The 27,149-nt window shown below is 43.0% G+C and overlaps 2 protein-coding genes and 1 long non-coding RNA gene across 6 annotated transcripts in view; 2 read left to right on the plus strand and 1 right to left on the minus strand.

Annotated features, from left to right (window-relative positions):
• LOC111836879 (inactive tyrosine-protein kinase 7-like) overlaps window positions 1-2,044 on the plus strand; it is a 73,342-nt gene extending 71,298 nt beyond the window's left edge. The window contains exon 20 of the mRNA XM_023798525.2: window positions 517-2,044. Within this exon, the coding sequence (XP_023654293.1) occupies window positions 517-677 (161 nt within the window). The 3' untranslated portion in view covers window positions 678-2,044. The remainder of the gene's footprint in view (window positions 1-516) is intronic.
• A 10,116-nt stretch (window positions 2,045-12,160) lies between these two features.
• srfa (serum response factor a) overlaps window positions 12,161-27,149 on the plus strand; it is a 35,466-nt gene continuing 20,477 nt past the window's right edge. For all 4 annotated transcript variants that reach the window (XM_023798484.2, XM_023798483.2, XM_072703906.1 and 1 more), the window contains exon 1: window positions 12,161-13,228. In XM_023798484.2, coding sequence (XP_023654252.1) covers window positions 12,623-13,228 — 606 coding nt within the window. In that variant the 5' untranslated portion in view covers window positions 12,161-12,622. The remainder of the gene's footprint in view (window positions 13,229-27,149) is intronic.
• On the minus strand, window positions 18,875-20,339 carry LOC140581357 (uncharacterized). Its single transcript, XR_011984452.1, has 2 exons — window positions 20,298-20,339; window positions 18,875-19,332 (listed from the first exon to the last, which is right to left on the minus strand). It is a non-coding gene; the product is annotated as an uncharacterized lncRNA (long non-coding RNA).

Here is a 27,149-nt window from a genome sequence, read left to right on the forward strand (position 1 = left end):
CCTCGCTGCCACCTTCTCCTTGCCCCGCGCTCTGTGCCCCCGCCGCCTTCTCCTCGCCCCGTGCTCTGTGCCCTTGCTGCCACCTTCTCCTCGCCCTGTGCTCTGTGCCCTTGCTGCCACCTTCTCCTCGCCCCGCACCCTGTGCCCTCGCTGCCACCTTCTCCTCGCCCCGTGCTCTGTGCCCTCGCCGCCACCTTCTCCTCGCCCCGTGCTCTGTGCCCTCGCCGCCACCTTCTCCTCGCCCCGTGCTCTGTGCCCTCGCCGCCACCTTCTCCTCGCCCCGCGCCCTGTGCCCTCGCCGCCACCTTCTCCTCGCCCCGCGCCCTGTGCCCTCGCCGCCACCTTCTCCTCGCCCCGCGCCCTGTGCCCTCGCCGCCACCTTCTCCTCGCCCCGCGCCCTGTGCCCTCGCCGCCACCTTCTCCTCGCCCCGCGCTCTGTGCCCCTGCCACCTTCTCACCCCGCGCTCTGTGCACCTGCCACCTTCTCCTCACCCTGTGCTCTCACGTTTCTCACAGGTCTGCAGGCGGGGAAGCTGAAACTGGCCAATCCTGAGGGCTGCCCCTCCAAGGTCTACAAGCTGATGGTTCGCTGCTGGGCCTGTAGTCCGAAGGAACGACCCTCTTTCAGTGAATTGGTCAATGCCCTGGGGGAGGTGCCTTCTGACAGCAAAGTGTGATCATGCGGAGAACCTCTCCACCTCTCTTGGAGGAGAAGGAGATGGACATGGATTATACAACCACAGAGACTGTGTTCCCGTCTGTTTTTATATAGATGTAGTGGATGGGTTAGACGTCGGACGAAATCCCAGCGCAGCCACCAAACCACCAACATAATTTATGTCTTCTGGCCACGTGACTCCAGAGGTTTTAAAATTCTTTAAAGATATCATTATACTTTTCATCCTTGCCTCATGAAACCTTTGGATCTACCTCTAAGGGACACAGCTGTGGCCTGCCCCCACCCCCACCCCCCGCCGCCAGGAGTGGATCAGCCAACCGAACGTGCAGTCATGTGTGAGTGAGACTTTGGCTCTGGTGGGTCACGTGTGCTGGTGACAGCAGTAGGAAATTTAAAACTGTATTAGTTAGATTTTGTATTAATTGTAACTGAATTGTTCTGTTTAGAATAATATCCATGTCAGAGAATTGGACGCCAGAATCAGAGCACCTCTTTTTCGAAGAGGTCATCTTACCCCTCTGAATTGTTTGTGTGTGTCAGTGTGACGGGACGATGAGGTTTTCGTCAGCTTGGCATTTTTCACCGGACACGTATTTCTGGCTGACTACTGAAGGTCGCAGTTGCCAATGCAGGCAATGTCCAGATTAAGTCTTCATTTACTTGTACTTTACCATTGATTATGGCAGATTCATCCACAGTACAAGGATGCTCTTCCACACCTGATCCGGGGAACACTGTCCCAGCCGCTGTTGTTTATAATGTACAAATCCATGCACTAACCACATCTAAATGGGGTTGGGGGAGGAGGGGGTTGGGGGGTTGTATTGTTTTATATACATATATATACTCTTATTTCTTTTTTGTATTTTAGAAGGATTTTCAGGAGCCTCTTTATTTATTGTGAAGGTCCTGTTTTTCAATATCAGTTTTTGTCCAAGAACTATACTGTTTTTATTATTATTTTTTGGGGGGGGGGATTTTTACATTTTTCTATGTATTTGGCATTTTGTAATACAACAAATATCATAGTAATCAGAATGTATTTCACCAAGACAGGAAAGGGAGATCTGGTATGACTGTAGGCCACCGTTACATCAGTAGTTAAAGTGCCTGGTGAATGAAGGATTTTTGTGCCGATATTCAGTCTTTGGAACTGCAGATGCATCTTGTTTGTTTTTTTAAATGTAATTTTTTCAAGTTTAGCCTTTGTTTTGAATGTGCAAAATACACACCTGGTAGTTGTGTGTAATCTGACTGCTGGGCGCTGACACTTAGCTTATCTGCTCCTGCACTGGGATACAGTAGCCATGTTTTGTAACTGCTGCTCTCACAATAAAGGTTCACTAAATAAAAACAAAAGCACAATGCCTGTGTTTAGTGTTCCCTGTGCGATCTGTCTGCATCGGTCACGGTTACTTTAATACATGGGTCCTGGCTTTTTGGCTCTGCTTCTTCTCTGAGGTCTGGATTAAATCACTGAAGTCTTTCAGAAACATTTAGGTATGAATGTAGCTGGAAAGCAATGACCGCAGCCTGGATGCATTTTCATTGGGCTTCTTTACATTAAACTGGCTGCTTTGCAGTAGGTTTTCTTTTGCAGTGAATCTTTCGGGCAGGAGAGTGCATTTCAGATAAACCGTGTTTAAGTCAAGTGGCCTTTGTCATACCACACCCATTCAGGAATACTGTGGCACTAAATGCTGTCCCCCAGGACAATGGTGCAACATGCAACAGCAGTGATGGGCAGGTTCTCATAATACTTAAAGTGCCAAACACAGGACAGTGTGAAACGGGGGCTGGACACAGAGTTTAGACTGTATTTCCTCTTCAGCTCCTCTCCACTGTGGAGTCCCCCAGTGCTCTATCCTGGGGCCTATGCTTTTTTCCCTGTACATTCTCCCTTTAGGCTCAATTCTAAGAAAACATGGCGTCTCCTTTCAGTGTTAAGCCGATGACACTCAAATTTACTTCCCACTACAGCGATCCAATAATAATCAATTAAGACCTTTGCTGGACTGCCTGGAGGACATAAAAGTCTGGATTGCCTTGAATTTTTAAAATTTCAATGAAAATAAGACTGAGGTCATTGTTTTTCATCCAAGTGGCAACAATGAACCACTTAACTTGAATCTAGATTGCTTGGAACCTTTTGTTAAATCTTCTATTAGGAATCTGGGTGTGATAATGGACAAGGATTTTAAAATGGATAAACAAATTAGGTCAAGCTTCTTTCAGCTAAGACTTTTATCCAAAGTTAAGCCTTTTCTGTCATTCGAAAATTTAGAAAAAGCATTTATGCATTTAGCATGATAATTAATTTAGGTATGAATGTAGCTGAATTAGGTATAATTAAGCATTTAGAAAAAGCATTTAGCATGCATTTATTTAATCGAGACTTGATTATTGTAATGCACTTTATGCAGGTATTAATCAGACCTCTCTTTCCCGTCTGCATCTGCTACAGAATGCTGCAGTACATCTTTTAACAGGAGCTGAAAAGCATACCCACATTACTCTGATACTTGCCTCTCTCCACTGGCTCCCTATACAGTTCAGAATTAACTTCAAGGTTCTCCTGTTCACTTTCAAAGCCTTAAATGGACTGGCCCCTTCATACATCACCGAACTCCTTACGCACCACCGAGATCAGCTGATCTGTCTTATTATTCACTGGCTTTTAGCTCGCTGTGATTACTCCAGGTTTTACTTTCTCTTATAGTGTCGTTTACTGACTCTTTATTGGTTTCTTTTATTTTCTTTTAGTTTTATGTTGATTCTGTTTGCTTTTTGTTCAGCACTATGGGATCAACTCCTGTTGTTTATAAAGTGCTTTATAAATAAATTTGATTTTGATTTGATTTATATATGTGTGCAAAGCGCCTGTGAACAATAAGTAACAGGACTGCAGCACAACCGTCTGAAACAAGTATAGGGCCTGCAGTACCGGTCAAAAAAGAACACTATTCACCAAAAATCATTTGGTGTTCAACATGATGCTGAATCTCGAGGTTATGTATTGTCTTGTGAACAAGAAGAGAGATGGAGTGCTGCGACAGATGACCTGGCCCCCACAAAACCAGGGGTGGGGAGCCTGTTCCATGGTGAGCCGGTGTGGGTTTGTGGGATGACCTCTCAATCACGGATGACCTCCATGGAACAGGTTCCCCACTCCTGCCCTAAACCATATAGAGCAGGGGTGGGCAATCTTATCCAGAAAGAGCCGTTGGGTATGCTGGTTTTCACTGCAGCTCCCTAATTAGATTACTATTTAGAGGACTGATTGGCTGAAGAGTCCTCACACCTGGGTTTGAACAGCTGAACTAAAGGTTATTCCAAAAACCTGCATATATACCGGCCCTTTGCAGATAAGATTGCCCACCCCTGATATAGAGGTATGTTTAGATAAGATAGATTGAATAGTAAGAGCAAGGTAGCCAACTTGTGCCCAGAAGTTGTAGAAACTCCTTCGGGACAGTTGGAGAAGCATCTGAAAGCTGGTTGAAAAAATGTCTGCAATGCTGTCATCGAAGGAAAAGGGGGCTATTTTGAAGTGTCTAAAATTTGAGAAAATTTTGAGAAGTTCTCAAAACACTTCTCTTTGTCATTCTAATATTTCATTGCCTCAAGGCCTTGTACTATAACGTGAATAATATAGCTAAAATAGAGACCTTTGACTGGTACTGTATCTAAACAGTTCAAAATCAAAATGATATCTCACAATAAATCAGTTAAAAGTCATTTGGTTGACAGCTGGTTGATTTAATAAATATTCCAGGTTTGCCCTCCTTCAGGGTTTGCGTGACTTTGTCTCTGCTCCCCTGATACCGCTGTTTCCAATCAGTATCCAGAGACGTGCAATAATTCAGCAGCCTTTACTGACCGTAATGGAGAAGCTAAATTATATAATAGTGTGATTGTTTGCATAAGGCTGCAGTTATGAAAAAACCTTGTGACCTGCCTGGGCCGGTGGCGAAGGCTTCATGCTTGGAGATTGCTTGTGGTTATAAAAATCCCACTGCCTGAGGCATTACATTTGCATTTACTTTCATAGTGACTTACAAGTGAGGGAAATAACACATTAGACATGTACGTGGAAGTGCAGCTAGGCTGAGCATCCTGTAAATGCCCAGTTACAAGTGTAAGCGGTACTGGCGCAAGGGCTACACCACTTTCAATAGTACAGGAGCTTACAATCTTAACCAAAAGAAAAGGGTGCCACATTTTACTCACAAGCACAACACAGTTAATTTTACTTACAGCATGTCACCCTTTTTGATCGTTTTTGGGAGAGTTCATGATGTTTGTTATTATTATTATTATGCATTTAATTTATAAAGCATTTTTCATTAGAACAAAATCTCAAGGTGCTGACATAAAGATATATATCTATTTTACATATATCACATGTAAAATAAGGTGATGTCTGTAAAGGTGTTAAAAGGTTAAAAACATTTATACCTGGGTCCTGATCGCCTATAGGTACAGAAACCTAGCTCCAGCCTGGGATCATGCCCGCTGTTTCGGAAGGGCACCTGGAGAAGCTGTCGCGGGCCTGTGGGGAGGGTGGAAGTAATTTTGCCCTGGGCCCGGGAATTATGCATGGCGGGCCTACTTCAAAGTAAGCAGATCTGGCAACCTTCTCTTTCGGTTAAGAGTGTAAACAAACTACAAGTAAATCAAAGTTTGAAAGAATTAGCTCCCTTTGTCAGATTCAAAATAGCTACGCAGGAGCACTGAGTTATGAGTTATAAAGTTATGAGTTATAAATGTAAATGATAAGAGAATAAAATATCATTTCTTAAGGCTAATTAATCCATTGAAATTTGACAGTAATGTTCGGAACTGTTAAGGGAAGCCCCTTAAATTTTAAAATACACATAGTTAATTTCATGGTCTTTGTACGTTAGTAGCGTAAAATTACCAGTAGATGGCGCACTATTCAAAAGAAAAAATCCTTTCAAATGGCACGTATTGCATCCTCTCGTTAAACAGTTACATTTATTCCTCTAAAACGTATGGTGTTTTAAAGCAGTAAATCAGGGAGTTTCAGTGCTTTTCTATTTTTATGTTTAGTTAGACCTGATTGAGCTTTACGTTGAGTTCTGTGGTTTTATTTGACACGAAATAATTTATTGCAAAAGATCCATTGTAGAAGAAGAGTGCGATGTTTAGTCACAGTCTGGTGCCTTTTGTTCTTGTGCCATAAAATGAATGCGCTGTCATGCATTCAAAGGCCGTGAATTATCCAATCATCGGTAATTCTGACTGGTTTCTGGCCCCAGAATAGTTATGTAATTTAATCATCAATGAATCCTTTACTTGAAAAGTAAAATAGCAGTTAAACCAGTTTTGTGAGACGCGTAACAATGACACAAGTTCGAATCATCTAAATGAAGTTTACTTCTGCATAATCTGAAAGTTCAATGTCCCTGCCTTCGTGTAGCTTGCGAAGACGGCACGCTAACGTCACTCTGGCGTGGGGACAAATCGGACTGTCATCTTCACGAGGTGGAAATGATTGCTCCCAATGCAGATAGTTAGATTAGTGAGTAAAATGTCTCCAAATTCTTACCCGTCTAGAGGCTACTGAAGTGCTATCTTTGAAATTACTGTCCATGTTCTCCCAGTCTCAGCTGGGAGATGCCAGCTTTCATAGATTTAAGCAAATCCTTCAACTTGGGACACCCATACCAACTGTCTAAACTCTAAATCTAAGCATGACATACATCATCTCTAGTACATGTAACTGAGGCAGAGTTTTCACTCTGTGTCGTGACAACATACGTAGAGAAATGCTTGGCTGGCGAACTATGGAAGCTTCCTGAGAGGACGTTAAGCTCCTACAATCCCTGCCTCATTGCCGTAACAGAACCGTGACTCCCACTGCAGGATGCACATTGCTGGACTGGAATGAAATCCAGCAGGCACTAGGACCCTCAGGGCCAGATCTGCTGATCCCTTATCTTATTGTATTAAAGTTAAAAGACACGGATCTTATATAAATGTGTGTTTGGCCATGAAACCGTGAGACTGGCCGGTGATGAGCGACTGAGTTTGGTTTCCCCTTTCTGCAGAAAATGCACCCAAACCCCCAGTTGGCCGTTTTCGTGTTTGTTTTCGCCCCTGCTGACTCTGAAACGTTTGTTTTTCTTTATTTCTTGTTCCTTTCATTAAACCTGCCTCCACTTCTGTCCCCAGGAACCATCTCTGTTCCCTCTGCCATCACAGGGCTCTCTCAGTGATCACACTGGGCAGACTGCATTGACATTTTATAAACAACCAAATGAACACTAGCAGTCTAATTTATTCCGACTTATTTCCTAAGAGTAAAACTTAGAGAAATTACTCTGCCTGTTTAACTGCATTATGAGCCCTGTATTGTTGGTGTTGCCAATCATGTTCAATAAAATAAAATGCAAAAGTAAATGAGATATTTATATGATAAGAAAAACTTATTGTAGGTTTTATATTCGAGCAAGAAAGGGGATATTTGCAGGGGCTAGAGTCCCTGGTGAGGCATGTGCAACAGACCCCTAGCGAGAATGTAGGTGGTTCAAATGCCATGGTTCTGGTTCTGGTGGGTTTCTTTTTCTTTTCTTTTTTTTTAGCTTATTTTAATTTCTCGTGGGCCTAATGTCTTTCTTAATGTATTTATTTTTCCTCTTTTGAAGTGTCTATTAAGCACTTCGTAAACTCTGGGTTAAAACAGTGCTGTATAAATAAAGATTGATTGGCCAGCTAATATTGTGACACAAACACTCACTGATTCATTAACCACTTAAACACTTATTAACAGAGGAGCACCACTATTTTTAAGAGCCTTCATACTTCTTTGTGCTGAAAGCATATGGACTGATCTACCTCCGTGTTAAAGAAATATACAAATACTCTTTGGGTTGTTTATTTGAAATGCTGCTTGCTTTTTAACCATGATCTGCTGTAAGTGGTGTTCTCTTACCCTATGGCTGTGATATCTCCACATGTAAATAGATTCTTTTGTCGCCTCACTGTTAGCCTGGACCCTCCCCACATCCCACCACCTACCCCCAACTCCATGCAATCTCACCTCCAAACCTGTGCCGTGCCAACCCCACCAGCAATTATGAACTAATCTTTTATTATTGTGTAACGATCTTGCAGCCTTCTGGCACGCTTTGCCTTTCTGAGCCAAACATAGCTACCTACTAATCTAAAACTCCAAAATCCTCTCTTTTTTCTTGACGGCTGGTCTGTGGATTCTAAATTCACAGCTCCTGATCAATGTCTGCCTAGTTTAATTTATTTCATGAAAAATGTAAAATGGACACAGAATTCAGAAATCAGAATTGTCATCTAAAAATATTTAACCTGAAAAGTTATATCATTATCAGTCATTTGTAAGTGAATTTTGAGGAACTGCAGTAGAATATTATGTGGGTTATGCCTCTCAAAATCAATTATTCAAAGTAGTGTGATTATGCACTAGAGTAGTTATTTATTGCAACCATAAACATATGATATTGCATCTGACATTTTCCAGTCAGAACATGTAACCCAGAATCTTTTCAATTTGCATCATAACCTCTACAACACACAATCTTCATGTTTGAAAAAGGTCTAATCTAATTTGAAGCAGCATCCACTTCAACAGTTTCTATAGCAACTACCAGATAATCTGGCATGCTTTTGAAAAAGGAGAGCGATGCGAAAGGCCTGACAGCTTCATTCTCAGTTTGGCTGTTTTGGTCAGTGACGTTTTCCACACTTTTTGCTCTTTTTCTCTAAAGGTCACTTTCCATGATTTATGAAAATTGATAATGAGTAATGATTTGAATCTTCTGAGGCAATTTCCAGTACAGAAACTATCATTAAATCCATCCATTTTCTATGCTCATTTATCCTGTTCAGGGCCGTGGGGGTCCAGAGCTTATCCCACAGTTACAGACACAAGTCTGTGAATAACCCAGGAGGGGGCGCCAACTCATTGTAGGGCATACTCACACCCTATTCATGGGGAATTTGGCAACTCCTATTAAACTTAGTATATTTTTGGACTGTAAAGGGAAAACTAGAGAACCAAGAAGAAACCCCACAATGACAGAGGGAAAACATGCAAACTCCACACACGTAGAGCTGGGGCAGAGACTTCAACCCTGGTCCCAGGGGTGTGAGATAGTGGTAGTAACAGCTGCACCACCCCATCTTTAAATCCTTAAATGTAAAAGGTTCCCTTATACATTTTTCCAAAATGCAGATATGTGCATCTTTTTTTCATCATCATTATCATCATATAAACAACACAGTTTACATTCTAATAAAATTGCTAAACATTTTCTATGTCTGCTTATCCAGTATAGGAAGAACAGTGGACAAGGCTGGGGACACCCTGGATGGGGTGCCAGTCCACTGGAGGGCACAGGGCAGAGAACACCCAGGACTGGGTGCTAATCTGTAACAGGGCACAAGGCAGGAGGACACCCTGGATGGAGTGCCAGTCCACTGGAGGGCACAGGCCAGGGAACTCCCAGGATGGGGTGCCAATCTGTAACAGGGCACAGGGCAGGGAACACCCTGGATGGCGTGCCAGTCCGTAACAGGGCACAGAGCAGGGGGACACCTTGGATGGGATGCCAGTTCATTGGAGGGTACAGTACTGGGGACACCCTGGATGGGGTGCCAGTCCATAACAGGGCACATGGCAGGGGACACCCTGGATGAGATGCCAGTCCGTAACTGGGCACAGAGCAAGAGGACACCCTGGATGGGGTGCCAGTCCACTGGAGGGCACAGGGCAGGGAACTCCCAGGATGGGGTGCCAATCTGTAACAGGGCACAAGGCAGGGAACACCCTGGATTGGGCGCCAGTCTATAACAGGGCACAGGACTGGGGACACCCTGGATGGGGTGCCAGTCTATAACAGGGCACAGGGCAGGGGGACACCCTGGATGAGGTGCCAGTCCATAACAGGGCACAGGGCAGGGGGACGCCCTGGATGGGATGCCAGTCCATAACAGCGCACACTCTCACACTATGGGAAATTTAGAGACCAACTCTCCTAACCAAGTGTAGGGTGTACTCCTGGCCAATCATCTGTACTGGCTTCATATCATTTCATTTCATAGGTGGATTATACAATTTAACTAATTTTACTAGTTAAGTGTATTACACTTGTACATAGAATAAAATATTCCTTTCATAGAAACTTGATATATTTCATACATTCCAATTTGTTACATTTTTCTTGTACTCACAGAAAGTTTAGCTGGATCTAAAAAATAAATCTCAGCAGGGTCTTGGTTTTGGAGAAGGCCGACTTAATCTGAATAAGTACCTTCATCTGGATATTGTACAATGAGATTACTATATCTCACTTGTCTTGTTTCTGGGCTCCACTGATATTTTATAAATAGTTCTTTTATTGCTACAATAAAGCATCATTTGAATAATATTCCTCCATGATTTAATGATTCTCCTGGGAAATAAAAAATACTGCTCTAAGCTATATTGTTCATGTGGGAATTAAAATTGTTATGCATGCAACATTCACATATAATGTAAGCATTACGTATTCTACCCTTTTAGTTCCCTGATATTTTATAAAGTTGTAGCCTGTGATGTTTCCTGGATAATCCAAAGACACACAGATTAATTGATTTGTCACACTGAACTGACATGTCATAATGTTGTTTTTATATAAATAATTATCTGCTGGTCATATTAAAGGAAACTTAGATCAGCAAAAAACAAATGTATTGCCTGCATAAAAATCTACTCTTGCTTTTAATTTCCATGTCATTCATCACTACCCAATAGAATGTAATGGGTAAAGAATAGGTAAAGAATGTCTATTTAAGCCTGGGTTCCAAATGCAAAATCACTTTGTGATTAAGATTGGTATGCTAGCCACTGGATTGCAGTTCCAAGGTCAAATTCAAATTCCTATGAGTTACATTTTTTTCCCTCCAAATGGCTCTCTCACAAGGTCATTTAATTAGACATTGGCTATTCCCTTGGACCTTTATATCAAGTCTCAAAAGCAAATTAGGCTTCTCCCTGTTTTTTTCCAATGCATCACTTCTAATCGCACATAACAGTAAGCCTTGTCCATCCGTTTTGTATTGTTCTCTTGTCAGAAAAGTTACAAATGGCTGAAACAATCAACATGCTGGACTGCCCTTCATGACTGAACTAGTCAATCACAAATAGGTTTACCACCTAATCCATTTTAGGGGAAACATTTTGAGCTACTTCGGGTTTTATAAACTACTTTAAAATTGAAAGGCTCCTGTGCTTGGCTAAGTAGTCCAGTTCTTGTGCTTTGACTGGTTTGTTCCTTTGATTGAAAGACTCGTCCAGCTGTTTCACATTAGCATTAGTGCATGATTATAGGAGACTGACCAATCAGCACACAGCAAGAACTTGGTGCTAAAGCAAAATTTAGCTCCTTTTGATTGAAATGATAGTTTACAGATCCTGTCCTGGCACAAAGTAACCTTTCCAACATGGATTAGGTGGTGACCCAAATTACAATGCTAACCACTAATCCTATATGATATTTCCTATTGCCCATCGTCTTTCTACCTTGTATTGCACATTACTTACATTACCCTAAGGAATATGCAGTGTTGGCACTAACCATTTGAGAGGCCACCATGGTCAATCAGAAAGACCAGTCATCAGCTTTGTCACCTGAGAATACCGCTTTATTATGAGGGGAAAATACCCCAGGGTGTTGGGCTTTGCTGGGTCTCATCAATCAACAGAATGGTGATAGAACACAAAACTGGCACAGAAGGGCACTGGCCCACTGACTGAGGCTTCACTGGCAGATCAGCCACAGAATCGGAGGTACTATGAGTTAACCATAAGTTTAGGACTGGTGTATTTGAGTACAGGAATTGTCCACACCTTGTGTGCCTGTGTCTGTTCCCATGGTATGAATTTCCCCTGAAGTGTTTACTTAGTGTGTGAATGAGTTTACTTGTGAGTTTGACTAATGCATTTGTATAACAGAAAACACTGTTTCAATCTAGTGTAGGGTAGGGTAGAAAAGAACTACGTAAAGAAAAGAACTAAGTATTTATATGAAAGTTTGATTTAATAATGGTTTAAAACCACATTAGAATATTTTTAACTAAATTGTTTTTTGAAGAAATGTAAAATTGTACAGAAGAAGCGATTTATAGCAAATCATCTGCGAAATGAAGTTAATGCTCTGCGCAAACAGGGCCGTATTTCATACGGACACTAGTTGCTTGCGCGTAGTTCATAATTTACAATCAGTTCAAAGACCACCACTAGATGATACGATGACGTGTGGGGTGATCGCGTCCATTTTGGTATTTATTCTAATAACTTTGTTTTTTTGGCCAATGGTGGTGCAGCTCAGCGTCTCAGTAACCAATACTAGCGCAGCACAATGACTCACCATATAAGGAGAGCTAATGCCATAAAAGGAAACATTATATCTCTTTATATGGAGGAAAGTAGACCGGGGAAATCAGGCATTCATTTGTACTGTGTTAATTTATCTCTTAAGCGACAATGCGGGATTGAGCGTGCAATGCTAAAAAGTAATTATAGAATTATTTTACCTAAAGATATACGCCAGAAATGAAGACCGAGGAAATGTTTTAGTTTTTTCGAAGGAACTATATGTCACGGCGGAGTAACAAAGTATTCGTAATCCGCGTTTTCCTTTTGGAGAGAGTGCGGCGGCTTTTGGAGGCAGAGGAGGTTGTACTTGACGGAGCTGAGGGATGGCGTCTGTGTGGTCGCGTCACTTTCGAAACTTATTTCACTAGTTCAGAAAGGAGTCTGTCTTATTTATTTTTTTTATTTCCTCTAGCGCTAGTTTAATTGCATTTGCCTCATTGCTTGTGCAGTGCCTATTGCAGTCCCCCAAATAACCTGGCACCGGCGGCTGGCTGGTATTTTGAAAGATTTCGGTCTGCCATCTGAACATGTTACCTAGCCAGGCTGGGTCGGCACCAGCGGGAAACGGGTCAGCGTCCGGCAGGGATAACGCGAGTCACGATTCGGGCTTCCGACCCGGCTCAGTCAGGAGAGGGCTGATTGAAGTGGCAACCGTGGCTGCGCGATCGGCGGACGGTTCAAGGATGCTGGGGGGCAACGGAGCAGGAGTGGGATCCAGGATGGGGGTGAGGCAGGGTAACGGGGCAGGTCTGACCGCCCTGCAAAGCGTCGCCTCGGTCGGGGGGCTCGGTGCTCCCGGCGGCGGCAGATACGAGCCCGACAGGGAAATCGCCTCCCAGACGTGCAGCGGTTCTGACGCCGACTCCGACCTGGGCGACGATGACGACCCTATGAGTTCGAGACGGGCCGTTAGGAGAGGGGTGAAGCGGGAGAGGCCGGAGATGGAGGGCGCAGCCGCGGGGGCAGAGATCGGTATGTCCTCCGGAGGATACGCCGGCGTCCCCGGAGGGGTCGCAGGGGCGAAGCCCGGCAAGAAGACCCGGGGCCGAGTGAAAATCGAAATGGCCTTTATCGACAACAAGTTGAGGCGGTACACTACTTTTAGTAAGAGGAAGACCGGTATCATGAAGAAGGTGAGTGTCCGGGGACGGCGTGCCACTTCAGGGCTGGCGCTCGCTCTGCTTCATCGCGTAAAATAGACAAAAATAACAGTAGGGTAAAATAACTGCAGTATGTGTATTAATAGCTAGGAAAGTGTCCTGCCTACGCCTCGGTCAGTATCGGGCACCCTGCCTGTCCGCAGTCCTCTCTTGTACTTGCTTCGAGCTTGACTCAGAGTAAAACTTGTGGTTGGTCTGCGTTTCTGCCTAAAAGATGCATCAAATATCTCGTTTCGCTTTGACAGGCGTACGGTGCGATCACAAAGTAATCGCGATCACGTTTCCTTAGGCTGCATTCTGCCCAGACGCCATGTGACATTTGGCTTCCCGTGGACGGGGGCTTCCTCACACGTGTGTCCGAGTCCAACTGCGAGCCCTTCGCCAGGGCCCGGGTCCGGCACCCCAGCATCTTCCCGATGTTGCTTACAGGATGCTTTAAATAGAACAACGCCGTCGGCATCCAGAATTTTATCCCTAAACCTAACCCCCTTACATCCCTGACACATTCACTCCCTCATGCATGGGTATCCGCACACAACCTGGAAGATGCATCTGATGGCCAACTGCTGCCGCATATATATGACTGTGGCTGTGATAGTAAAGGATGTAATTGGGTGACGTGAATATCGGCAGCTGAAACGTGTCCAGCATGCTGGCTCTATACGGGAGCTGATGGGTCTCGAGGATTCCTGTAATGTGTAAATATAAAATTAGCGTTTCATATGAATCCGATTATCAGACCAAGCTGCACTTTATCAGCTAGGTGAATATTTTCTTTGTCATGCTCACTGGAACCAGCTAACCTCTTGTAAACTGTCCAGTCACTGTGTTTTACATAATTGCTAGGGCTTTAACAATAAAATACTTTAAAGTACCAGCCCCATACCAGGAATTTCTGTATATTTAGGGCTATTTAAATACAGAATTATGCCTTTCCAGCCATGGCTGTAGGCTTGCAAGGTTCTTATGAATGGATCAAGCTGTTAAATCAGAATGTCTCAAAGGTTTATCTAGAAACAAGGGTTTTCAAATGGGTGGGGGCTTTACATTTTATTTTTAGTCTGTTGTTTCCTAGAACACCATGTTGGTGACATGGGCCTGACTGATGTTGCGTCGCCTGTCCTTCCTCAGGGATACGCTGCCTTTCTGACCCGGAGCTGGGGTGCTGTACCCACTCTGCCCTCTTCCAGTTCAACTCCAGGAATTTCTAGATTAAAAAAAAAATCTTTTTTTCTTCCCCTTAATTTTTTCCCCCAGCTTGTTTCCGAATCTTAGCCTGTATGTAATGGAACAGATTGCCTCATTTTTTCAACATAGACACCTGTAGGAATGTCTCATGATAAAATCTGACCTTGGTTTAGTCTCCAGTTTTCCCAGATCAGTATATCCACACTGTTCACATAACTCCTCAGAGGTTTAATTCCTGTGTTACATGTGGCCAGTGTGTGTGTACAGGAATTTCCTGCCTTCATGTTATAGCATAAGCATAATTAACGTGCATATAATGGATATTTTAACCTGCTAGGGGGTGGATATTTAACATTAATAAAAGCCCAATTCTTTTCTAGAAGTGTGCTCATGTGAAGTATACAGTACCGTGCAGTATCTCCAAACCTTTCTTTTTAATAACTAAGTATGCTAGGATTTCTGTAATGGGAAGAATGGGTGCAGCAGCATTAGCACATATGTACTGCAGGTTGGAAAGGCTCACCGGCGCAGTAGCATTAGCGGTTAGCTAGCTGAAACACCTGGGCTATGCAGAGTCTGCGAGACGGATCCAGGCATAAAGTAAATGGCCTCAAGTGGTGGAGCCTGTGTGTTTGTGCTTTTGTGTACTAATCACAGCTCTGTTTCAAGTGATGGACTTAAATGCTACTGGGATGTTGATCTTGATTCTGTTCAATTTCATCGGTTTAGCCAAAAAAACTTATTCCCAAAAATCTGTGACAAAATCCTTTTTCTAAATGATCCTGCCAAGTTAAATCGAGCTTATTATGTAAACGTAAGTTTCCTGTGCAGTGTAGTCAGACGGTGTGTTTCTCTGCTTTTCTTAACTGGTGATATTTGACTTTTATATATTTCGGCAGTTTTATTTATTCTGGAGTGGAATGTGTTACTATAGGGAAGTGTATATGTAGCTATTGCGGGTTTGATGGCCGCAATGTATGTTTCAGTGGTTCCATTCAGTCAGTGCTGCTCAGGTCTCCTGCTCTTTGTCGTTCTTGTTTATAAGCTGCCAAATGGTATTTGGATGTAATGGCCAGGTACAGATCCCACTTCTGAAAGCGCCCAGTGGCGCATCAGCTCATATGACCAGCTGAAGAAACCGTTCCTGCACAGTTGCTTGTGGGGAAGGTTCTCGTGTCTCCTCATCCATTGATAGTGACACGTCACCTTACCCAGAATAGCTCATCAAGCCTGCATCTTGTTTCCCGGGCCTCTTGCCTACAAGGCCTGAATCAGAAGAGGTTTATAAACAGTGTCAAAGGGTTAAACTTGGAATGACTCGCTCTTTAAATGTCTGAGTTTATTTAACCTTTGTTAATGTAGCTCCATAGGCTAATCGTGACTGTTTGTCATTGTGCATAATTCTGGACAAACCACCTGCTCTTTCCATGTGTGCTGGTCTTTCTACATTTGCTTCATGCCCCCTTGTCTTTGGGTCATCTTTGAATAATCTCTATTCTACTGCTGTTGTTGATTCTCGCCCAGGGTATGGCTGGCAGGGGACGGATCTTATAAGAGTGTCTTTTGCCTCCAGACATCCTGTTCCACCAGCAGTCCACACCCCCCTGGGTTGTCTGGTACTGGCTCGGTCTGAGTGTCCAGTGGGTACTTCTTAAGTTCCTTCTGCCCTGTTGCTTTTGTTACTCTGGAGCTACATTAGTCGGCAGCTGGCTGCTTCAGTGCTTGGTATAAACTACCTTAAGATGGCACCTTCAATACTAAGTTTGTGCTGTAGTGCACCCCCCCCCCCCCGAAAGTCAAGATTATTGAATCCTATGTTTGTGGTTCTTATTATCCTGCTAGTTGCTAAGAAAGCAAGTTTGTTAAATGGCCAAACTGAAGAGCAAACCACTCAAGAAATGTCACAGATCTCATTAGTTTCCATTCTATCCTTAAGTAATCTTATTATAGGATTAGACTGAAAAAGCTTTTATATGGAAGTAAATGATCAGTCCTTGTAGAAAATCTGCAAGCTGAAAGATTTTCGGGTGAAAATCTGAACTCTTAAGATGGGCTCATTTTCTCCAGCCTGGTCCACCCCCTGCCTGAGTACAGCTCTCGTTTAAATTTGAGTGCCATTTGGAGTACAGTAGTTTTTAGCACCGCTGGTCATGTGTACAGGACTTTCCCCATTTGTAGGAATATAGTTGAATGCCCCACATTTAATCCTAAATTGTGCTGTTAGAGAGATTCTGGTTACAGTGTATTTGCTTGAATTTGACAAACTAGGCCAGAGGTCACTAACAGGCGGACCGCGGTCCGGGCCCGGGCCCAGAAGTTGTCCGATACGGACCCGGACCGATAGCCAAAACATTATTTAAAACCTGATGCTTCTATTTTAACCGGCGCAGCTTTTGTGGTCTTTTCAGTAGTGGTTTAGCAATAGAACCGCCGTTTCCCACGCCAATGAACGTCAAACACCTTTAACCGCCAAGCTAGACATAGTTCGTCTCATGCAGCCCTTTGTCTGCGCTAATGTGCCATTAGTGTTAATAGCAGCAGCGAAGCTAAAACCCGCAACTAAAAATTCGTAATGTTCCTAACAGTGACTTGTCTGTCCTGAAATCATACAGCTGAAAAGTTTTTAAATACAGTATGTATTATATAACATGTTGGATAAATAGGCGTAGTTTATTGTTGATGTCATGTTCGTTGAAGTTTCTGCTTTTTAACATATGTATAAAATAATGTTATCTGTTATAAATAAACTCGGGTGAAACAAAAAATGTACGTTTTCATGGCTGCCAAATCTCAAGCATCTGGCATGACACTAACGCTTTCATAAATATATTATATATATTATTTAGAATATACTGTATATTATTCCATTATAAAACCTAAAATTAGCTACGTCAAAGGTGTATTTACACGGTTAAATACAAAAGCAGACTATTTACAAGGTAAATAGACATTATGATATTCCGGACCTTTGCTTCAAGAAATTTTCTCTAACTGGACCCCTGCTCTAGGCGATATTTTCCAGGAGTAGTGATCTTTTTTGCTTAAATGGACCAGGGAATGTACCATTGTCTCCAATCCCACAATGCAGTGCTGGGATCAGGATGTTGGCATAGGTAATGTGTGCCACTGAGGCAAACCATCATCTTGTATGTTTGGTCTTTTTCTGTAAGACACATGATATTGTAATACTTGGAGTAACTTGTATGTCACTCACGGCAGTCTTTATGGGATCAGGTGAGACAGGAAACATTGTAGGGGGTAGTGACTGTCCCCCAGCCTGTGGTAATTGCCATTGTATTTTCAGTATGCCATATTTCTAAGATGTCAGTTGGCTTGACAAGACCCCCAACCCCCCCCGCCCCCGCCGTGTTTCCACTCAGGTTGATGTATTTTATTTGCCTCGCATCACTGCTTGGGCTGACACAGATTTTAATGGGAACAGATAGGTGGCTGCTATTGTGTGCCCCTAACCCTGATGGCTTTGTAGGGGGAGATAGCATGCCTTGTTTTCCCCTCCTTCAGCTTGTTGAATTAGTCATCCGGAGATTTTTTTTTGGCAAATGGGTAACAGAGTGGACAAGAGGATTGTAAGATCAGGGTAGAAGCTTCAGTATGGGCTGGGTCCCTCACACACACATTACTGTGAACCATTGATCTTCATGTTCTCCACTTGTAGATAAGTGGCACCCATCTCTTGACTGAGTGCTGCAGCAGAGGTGGCACTTCCCTTTAATTATCTGAGCAGTGATCTCCAAAAGCTTTCTCCTTGAAAATAGCTGACTGAGGTCTGTGCCATCAGCTGTTGAGGGCAGTGATGCCCATAAGACAATCAGCAGCCCGTCTCCATTGAGTGTAAGGAAGGTACCTCTTCTTGGGGGACCTTCCTGCTCCACTCAGCCTGCCGCATGTTCATCGCATCAGAGCTTTGCGGGTAGAGACCCTCCAGCTGTTCTCTGGCCTTTGTGTGGCCTGTCCTTGCAGCTGTCGGGGGGTGGGGTGGCGTGGGGGGTGCTGTGCTACCTCCGGGAGACAGCTTTTTCTACACTCACTGGATATGTTGCAGGAGTGAGCGGATCCTCAATGTTGAGTGTGTATGAGACATTTGTAGAGGGTCACCCTCAGTGGGGGTGGATATGAGGATTTCAGTGTGGTTTGAGTGTGCCGTGCCAGAGTAGACTGCTTGCAGTGGGAGGCAGGCGAGTCCAGGTTTCATGTGATGTTCCCTGGCTTTGTGGGTGGGTGTGTGTGTGAACTAGAGGTCGACTGATATGGGTTTTTCCAATAGCCGATGCCGATATTTAGGAGTCAGGGTCAGCCAATGGCCGATATATGCTGCCTTTTTTTTTTTTTTTTTTTGGCTGTTAACTGGACGTTTTCCCCTCTATTTGCATGCTAAAATATCACACTAATAATAACAAACAATACACAAAATTTCTCAACTTAGCATTTATTGAATACTGACTTGTGTAAATTTAAATATAAACTTTAACAAAAACACAAAACTCCGAAAGCCAACATCTGAAAAAATTGTAAATGGCTGGTTGTCTGTGGCAATCATTTCTGTAATTAAAGTGTTGATTTTATTTTTATTTTTTACCTGTGATCAGAATTCTGCCATTTCTGTTGAGCATCAAATATTTCTGCTACAGTGGCCTGTGTTAAATTGGCTGTAGAAGCAGTTGCTTCTTTTTCTTTCTGTGCATCTTTATAAGCCTGGAGGTGGTGACACTTCAGGTGACTCCACAAATTTGTGGTTTTTCTTTTTACCTTCTTCAGCTCCCAAGCTCACCAGCCTGCTGCAGATTTTGCACCTGGCTTTTCCTGGTGTTGGCTTGGTGAAATACTGCCATACAGGATTAGATTTTTGTTCAGCCATCAGACAGCAATTACTAAAGCAGAAGAAAAATGCAAGGTTAGCATTTTTATTATAGTGCCTTCATCTTCAATTCATTCCACTATTCCAGTATTCCATGCACATTAAAACAATTACACGCTAATACATTTTGGAAGAAAAAAACACTAATAACTAAGCCATCATGGTATGATTAGTGTACAAGGCCCAAAACCTTTCACTAACATGTTGTTTATGTTCTTAGCAGACAGATAGCTAACAAGCCAAATTCACAATCAGAATCTAGCGATCGCGGAAAATAAAATAAAATAACTGTCGTATTACACAGCCTTGTATGCAAGGACAACATAAGCCCCTAGTGATTGTGACGTTGTCGACGTATAAGCCCGTATAAAGGATAGACATGTTTAATGAGGAAACTAACTGCATAAAGTTGTGCACTTTTTATCTAGACGTCTGACAAATTGTTTGAACCTCCATTCTCAAATGCAAACAAGTTGCACAGAAGGACCATTGTCAGCATCAGCTCAAGTGAATGGTAACCACGCTTTCAAACAAAGTTTTCTCCGCCATGCATTGTTCTTAGCAGCTGTCTCCGAGGATGGTGCTGTCTGTGATTAGGGTAGAATAACACATGCTGCAGTGTTTGAGAGCTGCCTGTTCCGCCCCACACACACAGAGTGAAACTCTCCGGCACAAGAAAAAAAAACATAACTGATATCATTGGGCTGATATGTTAATAATTAAAAATGTAACAATTACAATGTTTTTTAACGATTAAAAAAACATCTGAGCCCACCAACAAGCGCACAAAACTGTCAGAATCAATGATCCTTAACATTACTTGTAAGCTACAGTTGGTTGAAGGCTCATTATCATTACGCCAGTTCCTGACAGCGTAATTCGCATTCTCTTTCAGAAGCGCTCGCGTTTTCTTTTAAAGCAACATTTCAAAGCAAACCTGTTAAATAGGTCTTTGAAAGATCAGAATTTAAGCCTTACCGTTTTCTCCCAGGACTCTTCCAAAACTTCTGGCAGGGGTCCTGCACAAGTCAGCATGGGTTACGTGTTACACAGCAACAATAACACTTGGCTGCCCGCAGACGTGCCTGTCTGTAAATCGGCGTACTACACTCAGATATCAGCCGATGCCAATAAATAAAAAAATGCCAAATCGGCCCGATATATCGGTCGACCTTTAGTGTGAACACTGGTGTGTGAATACAGTGCCATTTAGTGGGCCTAGTTTATTATTGAAGGTACTGTCATGCACGGTCCTGTGAGTACTTTGATGTTTGCACCTGCTGAGAGCCTGATTTTATTCAAATTTCTGTGTAAAATCTGATATAAATTAGCACTTGGGAGTGTCTGTGAACACTGCTGTTTGTTTTAGATTGTTTTACTCTCTAGCTGCTAATTAATTTCCAAGTAAAAATGTGATGTGTCACCTAGTGAGCGGCGGAGCCTCATCACGTGAATGAAGGTTTTTCAGGACGGGCGTGTTTGGAAAAGGGCTTGAGGATGCTGTCCCGATTGGCTTGAGAGACCCTTCAATCCGGCTTTATCTTCTAGGTACTTTTCTGTGGCAGTGAGTTTGTACCCTTTGGTTATAGATGGTTACTTTTGTCTGCAGGGGCCTCATTGGCTACGTTCACACTGCAGGTCTTAATGCTCAATTCTGATTTTCTGCTCAGATCGGATTTTTTGTTTGCTGTCCCTCCACTGGCCAACTTCTGTGCTCTCCTCCATGTTTAGCACTCTGGCGGAGACATATGGTGACTTCCACCTGCGCAGAATTGTGATGAACGTCGATCGAGAGTGACATAAAAGTCGCATGAATTCCGATTTCACTGTTCAGACTGAAGTCGCATTGCAAAAAATCAGACCTGTATCCAATTTATGACCACATACTGAAGTGGCCCAAATCGGAATTGAAAAAATCGGATTCCATGTGACTTGTGCTGTTCAGATTGTCATGAAAAAATGTGATCTCAGTCACATATGAGCAAAAAATCGGATTTTGGCCACATTTGTCCTGCAGTGTGAATGTAGCCATTGTCTGTTGGAACTTGGGTTTTAAAACCAGACACAAGGCTGTTGTATCCTGGCCTTAATGACATACTTGTCTGGTCATCAGTCATCTTTATCACTGACTGTGCGTGTATCTTTGTCAGTTTTGGTGAAATGGGGAGAAATTTCCTGATGTGATCTTTTAAACCTTATCCTGACCCTGGTCTCCTGTATAGATAAAGCTGTTTCCTGATTGAGCAGGCCCTTACTCATCATTGACATTTCTGGTCCCCCGTATGTATGCTTTCTCTCTTTGAAGAAGTCATCACAGTTCAGCCTGCAGTGAGCACTGAACTGCTTTGCCTGTAACCTAATCGATAGCATCGGTTCATGGTTGAAGCCAGTGGCGGGAAGATTGACTGACTGATTATGACTGATCATCAGCTGATGCCTCGTGTGAAACGCCCTGGCCAGTCGCGTGCTACTTTATCAGCATGCCTGCGAGCATCACCTCTTTAGTTGGTGTGCTGAAGTATACCTCAGAGAGGCATTTAACCTGAAATGCCACATTTAGAAAAGGGAATAAAAGCTGTATTAAAGGATCAGGTTGTAACTTGTCCCTTATGCTGAAAGTGTTTAATAGACTACAAGCTTGAGAAGATTCCTGAGCTATGCTGGAAAGGGCCTGTGTTAACATATGCTGTCACTCTTAACGGAATCACCAGCAGGCCTGAGTAAATAAGGCTGCTGGGACTGTCATTGCCACTGCTAATCATATCTTCAGAGGCTAGTGCTGTGAATCTGAAAACTAAAACCCAGTCTTATCCGCACCATGAATTTGCTGTCATATTCAGTGGATTTATTACCAGCGATATGATAATGTCTTGGCATGTTTTTACAATCAAAACTAAGGCTGTGATGTTTGCTAAACATATAACACGTGACCTGTTAATTCTTTGAAGTGCAGGGAATGCAAAACTACTTTTACTGCTTGATGGTTAAGCAGTTTTTATACTCGAGTACTGAGAGGGTTGTTTTAGCCACAGTTATTGTATCATTCTGTGACTTTATAGGGGAACCCTGTCAATGTACTTTACACGTAGTTAATGACCATTGGTCATGTATTTAAATTAAGAAATTCAAGCCAAGTAAGATTTACATTTTTAGCGCTTTCCCACCGCATCAGCAACCATATTTTCGATTCGTTCCCTTTTCTATGGAATTCTGGTCAATTACCAGTGGCAAACGGTCCGGTACCTTGCGTACCAAATCAGCTGGGGTACTTTTTTGGTACCTTGAAACTTTGGGGTGAGACTTGCCAACACTTTTTCAATTGGTTATGCAAACAGCCTGCCTCTGAAAAACAATACAACCACGGTCTGGGGAAAAAAAAACAAACTCACAAAATATATAAAAGTTAAAAATAAATGATGAATACATGGACAAATGAAAAGACCCATGCTTTAATTGCGATTTGGATTGGAAAATTTTGAAATCGCTGTGTGATTTTGTTGAAATATCTTGAGAAAATTCAAGCTTTGCTTCCTATGGCAGATTAAAATATGTTTTAGTGCGACCTCACCCCCGTGTAATAATGTCTGTATGAAGGTATGAAAATGCCTCTCAACCTAGCTATCAGTTCATTCAATATAAATAACTGCATCTGGATAACATGCAATGTTGATATATCACCTATTGCCCAGTCATTTAATATACTATGGCCATTTTTCGAATTCACTACATAATACCCCACCTCGCACTGTGATGTCATTCAGCGACAGTTGCAGTAGAAAAGTGCCCTTTAAAATTGTAGTGATGTGTCTGTGTCCCCCTGCAGTCTAAAAGCATGTAGTGAGTTAGTTTGCCCATTCTGTGAGTGCGCTATACTAGGGGTGGGGAAAAAATATTGATTTTCTGATTAATTGCGATCCTCATTTTGAAGATTCAGTATTGAAATAAAATCCCAAGATCAATCTAGTTAATTTATGCCTTTTCCCTTTGATTTTGAAAATAATTTAGCTGAATTTCACTTAATTTTTACTTTGTATTGCTCCTGTTATCGTATCGCCATAGTATTGTGTAATTGCCCCGCACCACCATCTTGATGTAGGGCTGGGAGATATCATATCGATATTATATCACGCTTGCGCAATAATCACCAATGACTTTTGGACATCATACAAAGCCTCATTAATATTTTATCCATACTACACAAATTGTGGACCTAAAGAAATGTCCGTATAGCACCGAAAAGCTGGCGTCCGGCCAAATGTTGCGCCTGTCATCTGAAGCCCTGGTGATTATTGCGCATGCACGATGTGATAAATGACATTATATATAAGAATGTTAATTCTGTTATTTCAAGTGTTGTGAAGCAAATGAGTGACAAACACTGGAGGTGTTTATTTCTGGTTGTGTACAAGAATTGCAGGGGGAAATAGTATATTCAAGTATATAAGTTTCATGCTTATTTTTTTATCTTGTATTCATCAAATACAATTTTAACTTGAATCTAATCCGGTACATATGAATCGAAATCGAATCGACTTGTGGCCTCAGGGCTTATTCCCAGCCCTAGACAACACCTGTATGTTTCTCAAATAAAATGCTTCTAATTTCTGTTTTGGTATATCTCTAACTTGAAGGCCTTCTGAAACATGGCATGTTTTAGGCCTGCCCATTTCTATTTTCAGCTTTTCTTTTCAGTCATAAGTCATGTTTTCTGATTTGAAAGAGACTGGTTGGTTTTCTTTTTAAGGAGTTATACCCATGTGTTCCTCAAATAAAAGATATTGGTATACAGGCCTTTGGCCTTTAGTGGTTTTCACATTTCAACGTGACTCTGTATTTGTAAATTTATGTTCCATTTCAATATTTCTCTAAATATGGAAAGCTGCTAAATAGTATCGTACGTCATTCGTATCGGATTGATATCGAATCGAAAATGAATGGAATCAGACCATCTGTGCCAATACCCAGCCCTACGTTACCATGTCTAGTGTTGTCTTTGCACTGCTACGCATCCTGGGAAAGCCTCCCAGAAATGCCTGCTGTGTAAACTGTGATGGATGGATGTGTCTTTCTCTCTCATCAGTTTGATGCTGGCTGGTCCTCATTCCCACGAACCCTCCGATGGCAGCAGTCTTCACCCTGCTGTGACTGATCTCTTCTGTTATCAATGAGAGTTTGTGCTCCATAATGCCACAGGTGCCTTTTTGTGTTCCATGCAGCAGGGACCTGATGTCTGCCCCATGAGGCCTGCCCTCACATCCTGTGTCTGTACCCTGTCTGAGGTCTCCAGCTGAGGGAGCAGTGCCCTTGTTGCTAGTGCCACCGAGGGATGGGTTACCGTGACATTCTTCCTTCCCTGTTCCTGTTGCTCAGATGGGGTGGATGATTGGTTTAGTAGAGGCTGCTGCCAACTCCTTAGAGTTGGATAATTCTTCTGCTTATAGGTGATACAGTGGCTCTGTAGGCAACATTGCCTTCAACCTCCAGGGTCATGGGTTCGACTCCCACCTTCACTGCATGTGTGTGGAGTTTGCTGCTCTCCCTGTGACTTGTGGGTTTCCTGTGGGAACTTTGGTTTCCTGCCACAGTCCAAAGACTTGCATTTATGCTAATGGGCGTCTTTAAGGTGACTGTAGAGTCTCTGCAATCAGGGGCGCCGCTAGAGATTTTAGGCACCATGAAAGCCATGCATATATTGGACCCCCAACCCAAAGACCCGTGTCATCCTGGTAACAAACTATTTCAGCTTTTGCAATCAGACAGAAGGTTCCGCAATAATATGGCTATGACAGAAAGACTCAGAAGGAGTTTCTATCCCCAGGCCATTCCTCAATCAGGACACGCCCCTCTCTCTCTACACGGTGTTATAGTATTATTATAGTACTTTTATACTATACTCTACAGCAACCATCTCAGGGTGTCATACTCATTATTATCATTCCATACAATGCACTTTAACCTTAACTTATTACAACATATCGCACATCTGTAAATCTGTTTCAAATCCATATTATATTCAAAGTTCTATTTTAATATTTTATTTATTTCTCCTTTCTATTTCCTTTCATATCCTTTCTAACAGTTGCACAGTCAAAAGAGTGGTTCAGGATACATTTCACTGCATGTTGTACCTGTATGACTATGCATGTGACAAAGAATCTTGAATATTCCAAAGTTTTTGTAGAGGCCCCTTTGACTCAGGAGTCCTTGGGATCATCCTGACCGCCCCCCCTCCCCTTTACAGTGCCCCTGTCTGTAATGGGTGGATCCTTATGCTATTTGAGCATGTCACTGGAAAGTTCTATGGTAGCCTTAAGATTCCTGTGCCATGACGATCAGTGGCTTGATCAATGGTAGTGTGGCCCCTATTGCGTACAGAAATGGCATTGCAATACTGACATCGTCCGTCCGTCCCCCCCCCCCCCCGGGTTAGGCTGCTGCCTGACTCTGCCCCTCCTTTCCCTCTTAAAGTTGCCTTTTTATGGAGAGTCACTTTATTTACTTTTGAGTACTCGTGGCCCCTTCTGTCGGCCCTGTGTCCTCGGGCTCTGGGTTTCTTAGGCGCTTAGAATCAATGCCGACTATAAAAGCTGGACAGAAGCACAGGAAGTGCCAAGTTTGTCATCTCTGACACTTTGTCTGCTGAATCTGCAGCACTAACTTTCCCCCTGTATTCTAGATCACTTTCATTTGCCCAGTAAATGTGTGGTGGTTCAGCATGAAAATCTTATGTTGTCTTCAACCTTTACCATCCGCCTCACTGAATTTCTTCTGCTTCTGTTCCACTTAAAGCACTTGCTCTATTTTGTTATGTTGATCCAACAAAGTCCCTCATGATTATTAAAATGTTTGACATTCCAGCTTCCTTCCGCTCTGCTCCTGATTCTCCATGCAGCTCCTCCCAGCGTTAATTATAGTAAAGTATCGCTCTCCTTTTTGATGACAGGGAAACCAGGGTCAGCCAGGCTCCATGCTGCTTTTCCATATCTTTCAGTCTTTGAATATTAATGTGGGAAAAGCAGCCAGACGGTGTGGGGTGCCCTCCAAAGCTGAGCCGAACTTCACCAATTTTTATGGCCTCTTGAGTAGCTGTGTGAAGTTTCCCACGCGCATTTCCGCTCGGTTCCTCATGCTTACCTGTGTTTAGTAGCTCTGTTACAGGGTTTGATCACACACACATAAACTCTCCCCGCCTGCCTGCAGCTCTGGTGACTGACATTGATTTCATTGCAGTTTTTGTCATACTTCATCTGCAAGAATTCTGCAGCTGGACACTGGCTGTTTACCAATATCACGTGTTTTGAGGGGTGCTAGGTGCCCACATGTGTCTCCTAAAGACTGTTGTTCTGGTTGAAGGAGGTTTTGGTGTCCTTGCCCCCTTCTGGGCCAGTAGGGCATCTGTACAGGCCATGCAGGTAAATCAACAGTAGCCTCTTAAAGGCCCAGCCTCATTCATTACCCCTTTAAGATGGGCTGCACAAATTCATCTGTTTGTCATTCGGCAGTGATCCGCTGTCGCCCTGTGCAAACTCCTCAGGATGGTCTCTAAGCAGCTGGAACTGAAAGAGCTCAGGGTTGTGAGAAAATAGTCTGTTCCCAGCAGCTGGAGTGATTGACTGTATCCATTGGATCATTAATCTACTACCCTGCCGGAAGGGGATCTGAACAGTTACACACACACACGCACAGCTTTGGTGTATGATGTACCCTGGCTTGGGTATCGGTATGGGGCCGCTGGAATTTGTGTTTTAATGTGTGTAATGCTTGTTTTCCTTGAACGGGCCTTTTGCTGGTCAGTCTCGTAGCAGTTGCACAGAGGTTGCATTTCCTTGT

Source organism: Paramormyrops kingsleyae, chromosome 20 (assembly GCF_048594095.1).
Source record: "Paramormyrops kingsleyae isolate MSU_618 chromosome 20, PKINGS_0.4, whole genome shotgun sequence".
NCBI lineage: Eukaryota > Metazoa > Chordata > Actinopteri > Osteoglossiformes > Mormyridae > Paramormyrops > Paramormyrops kingsleyae.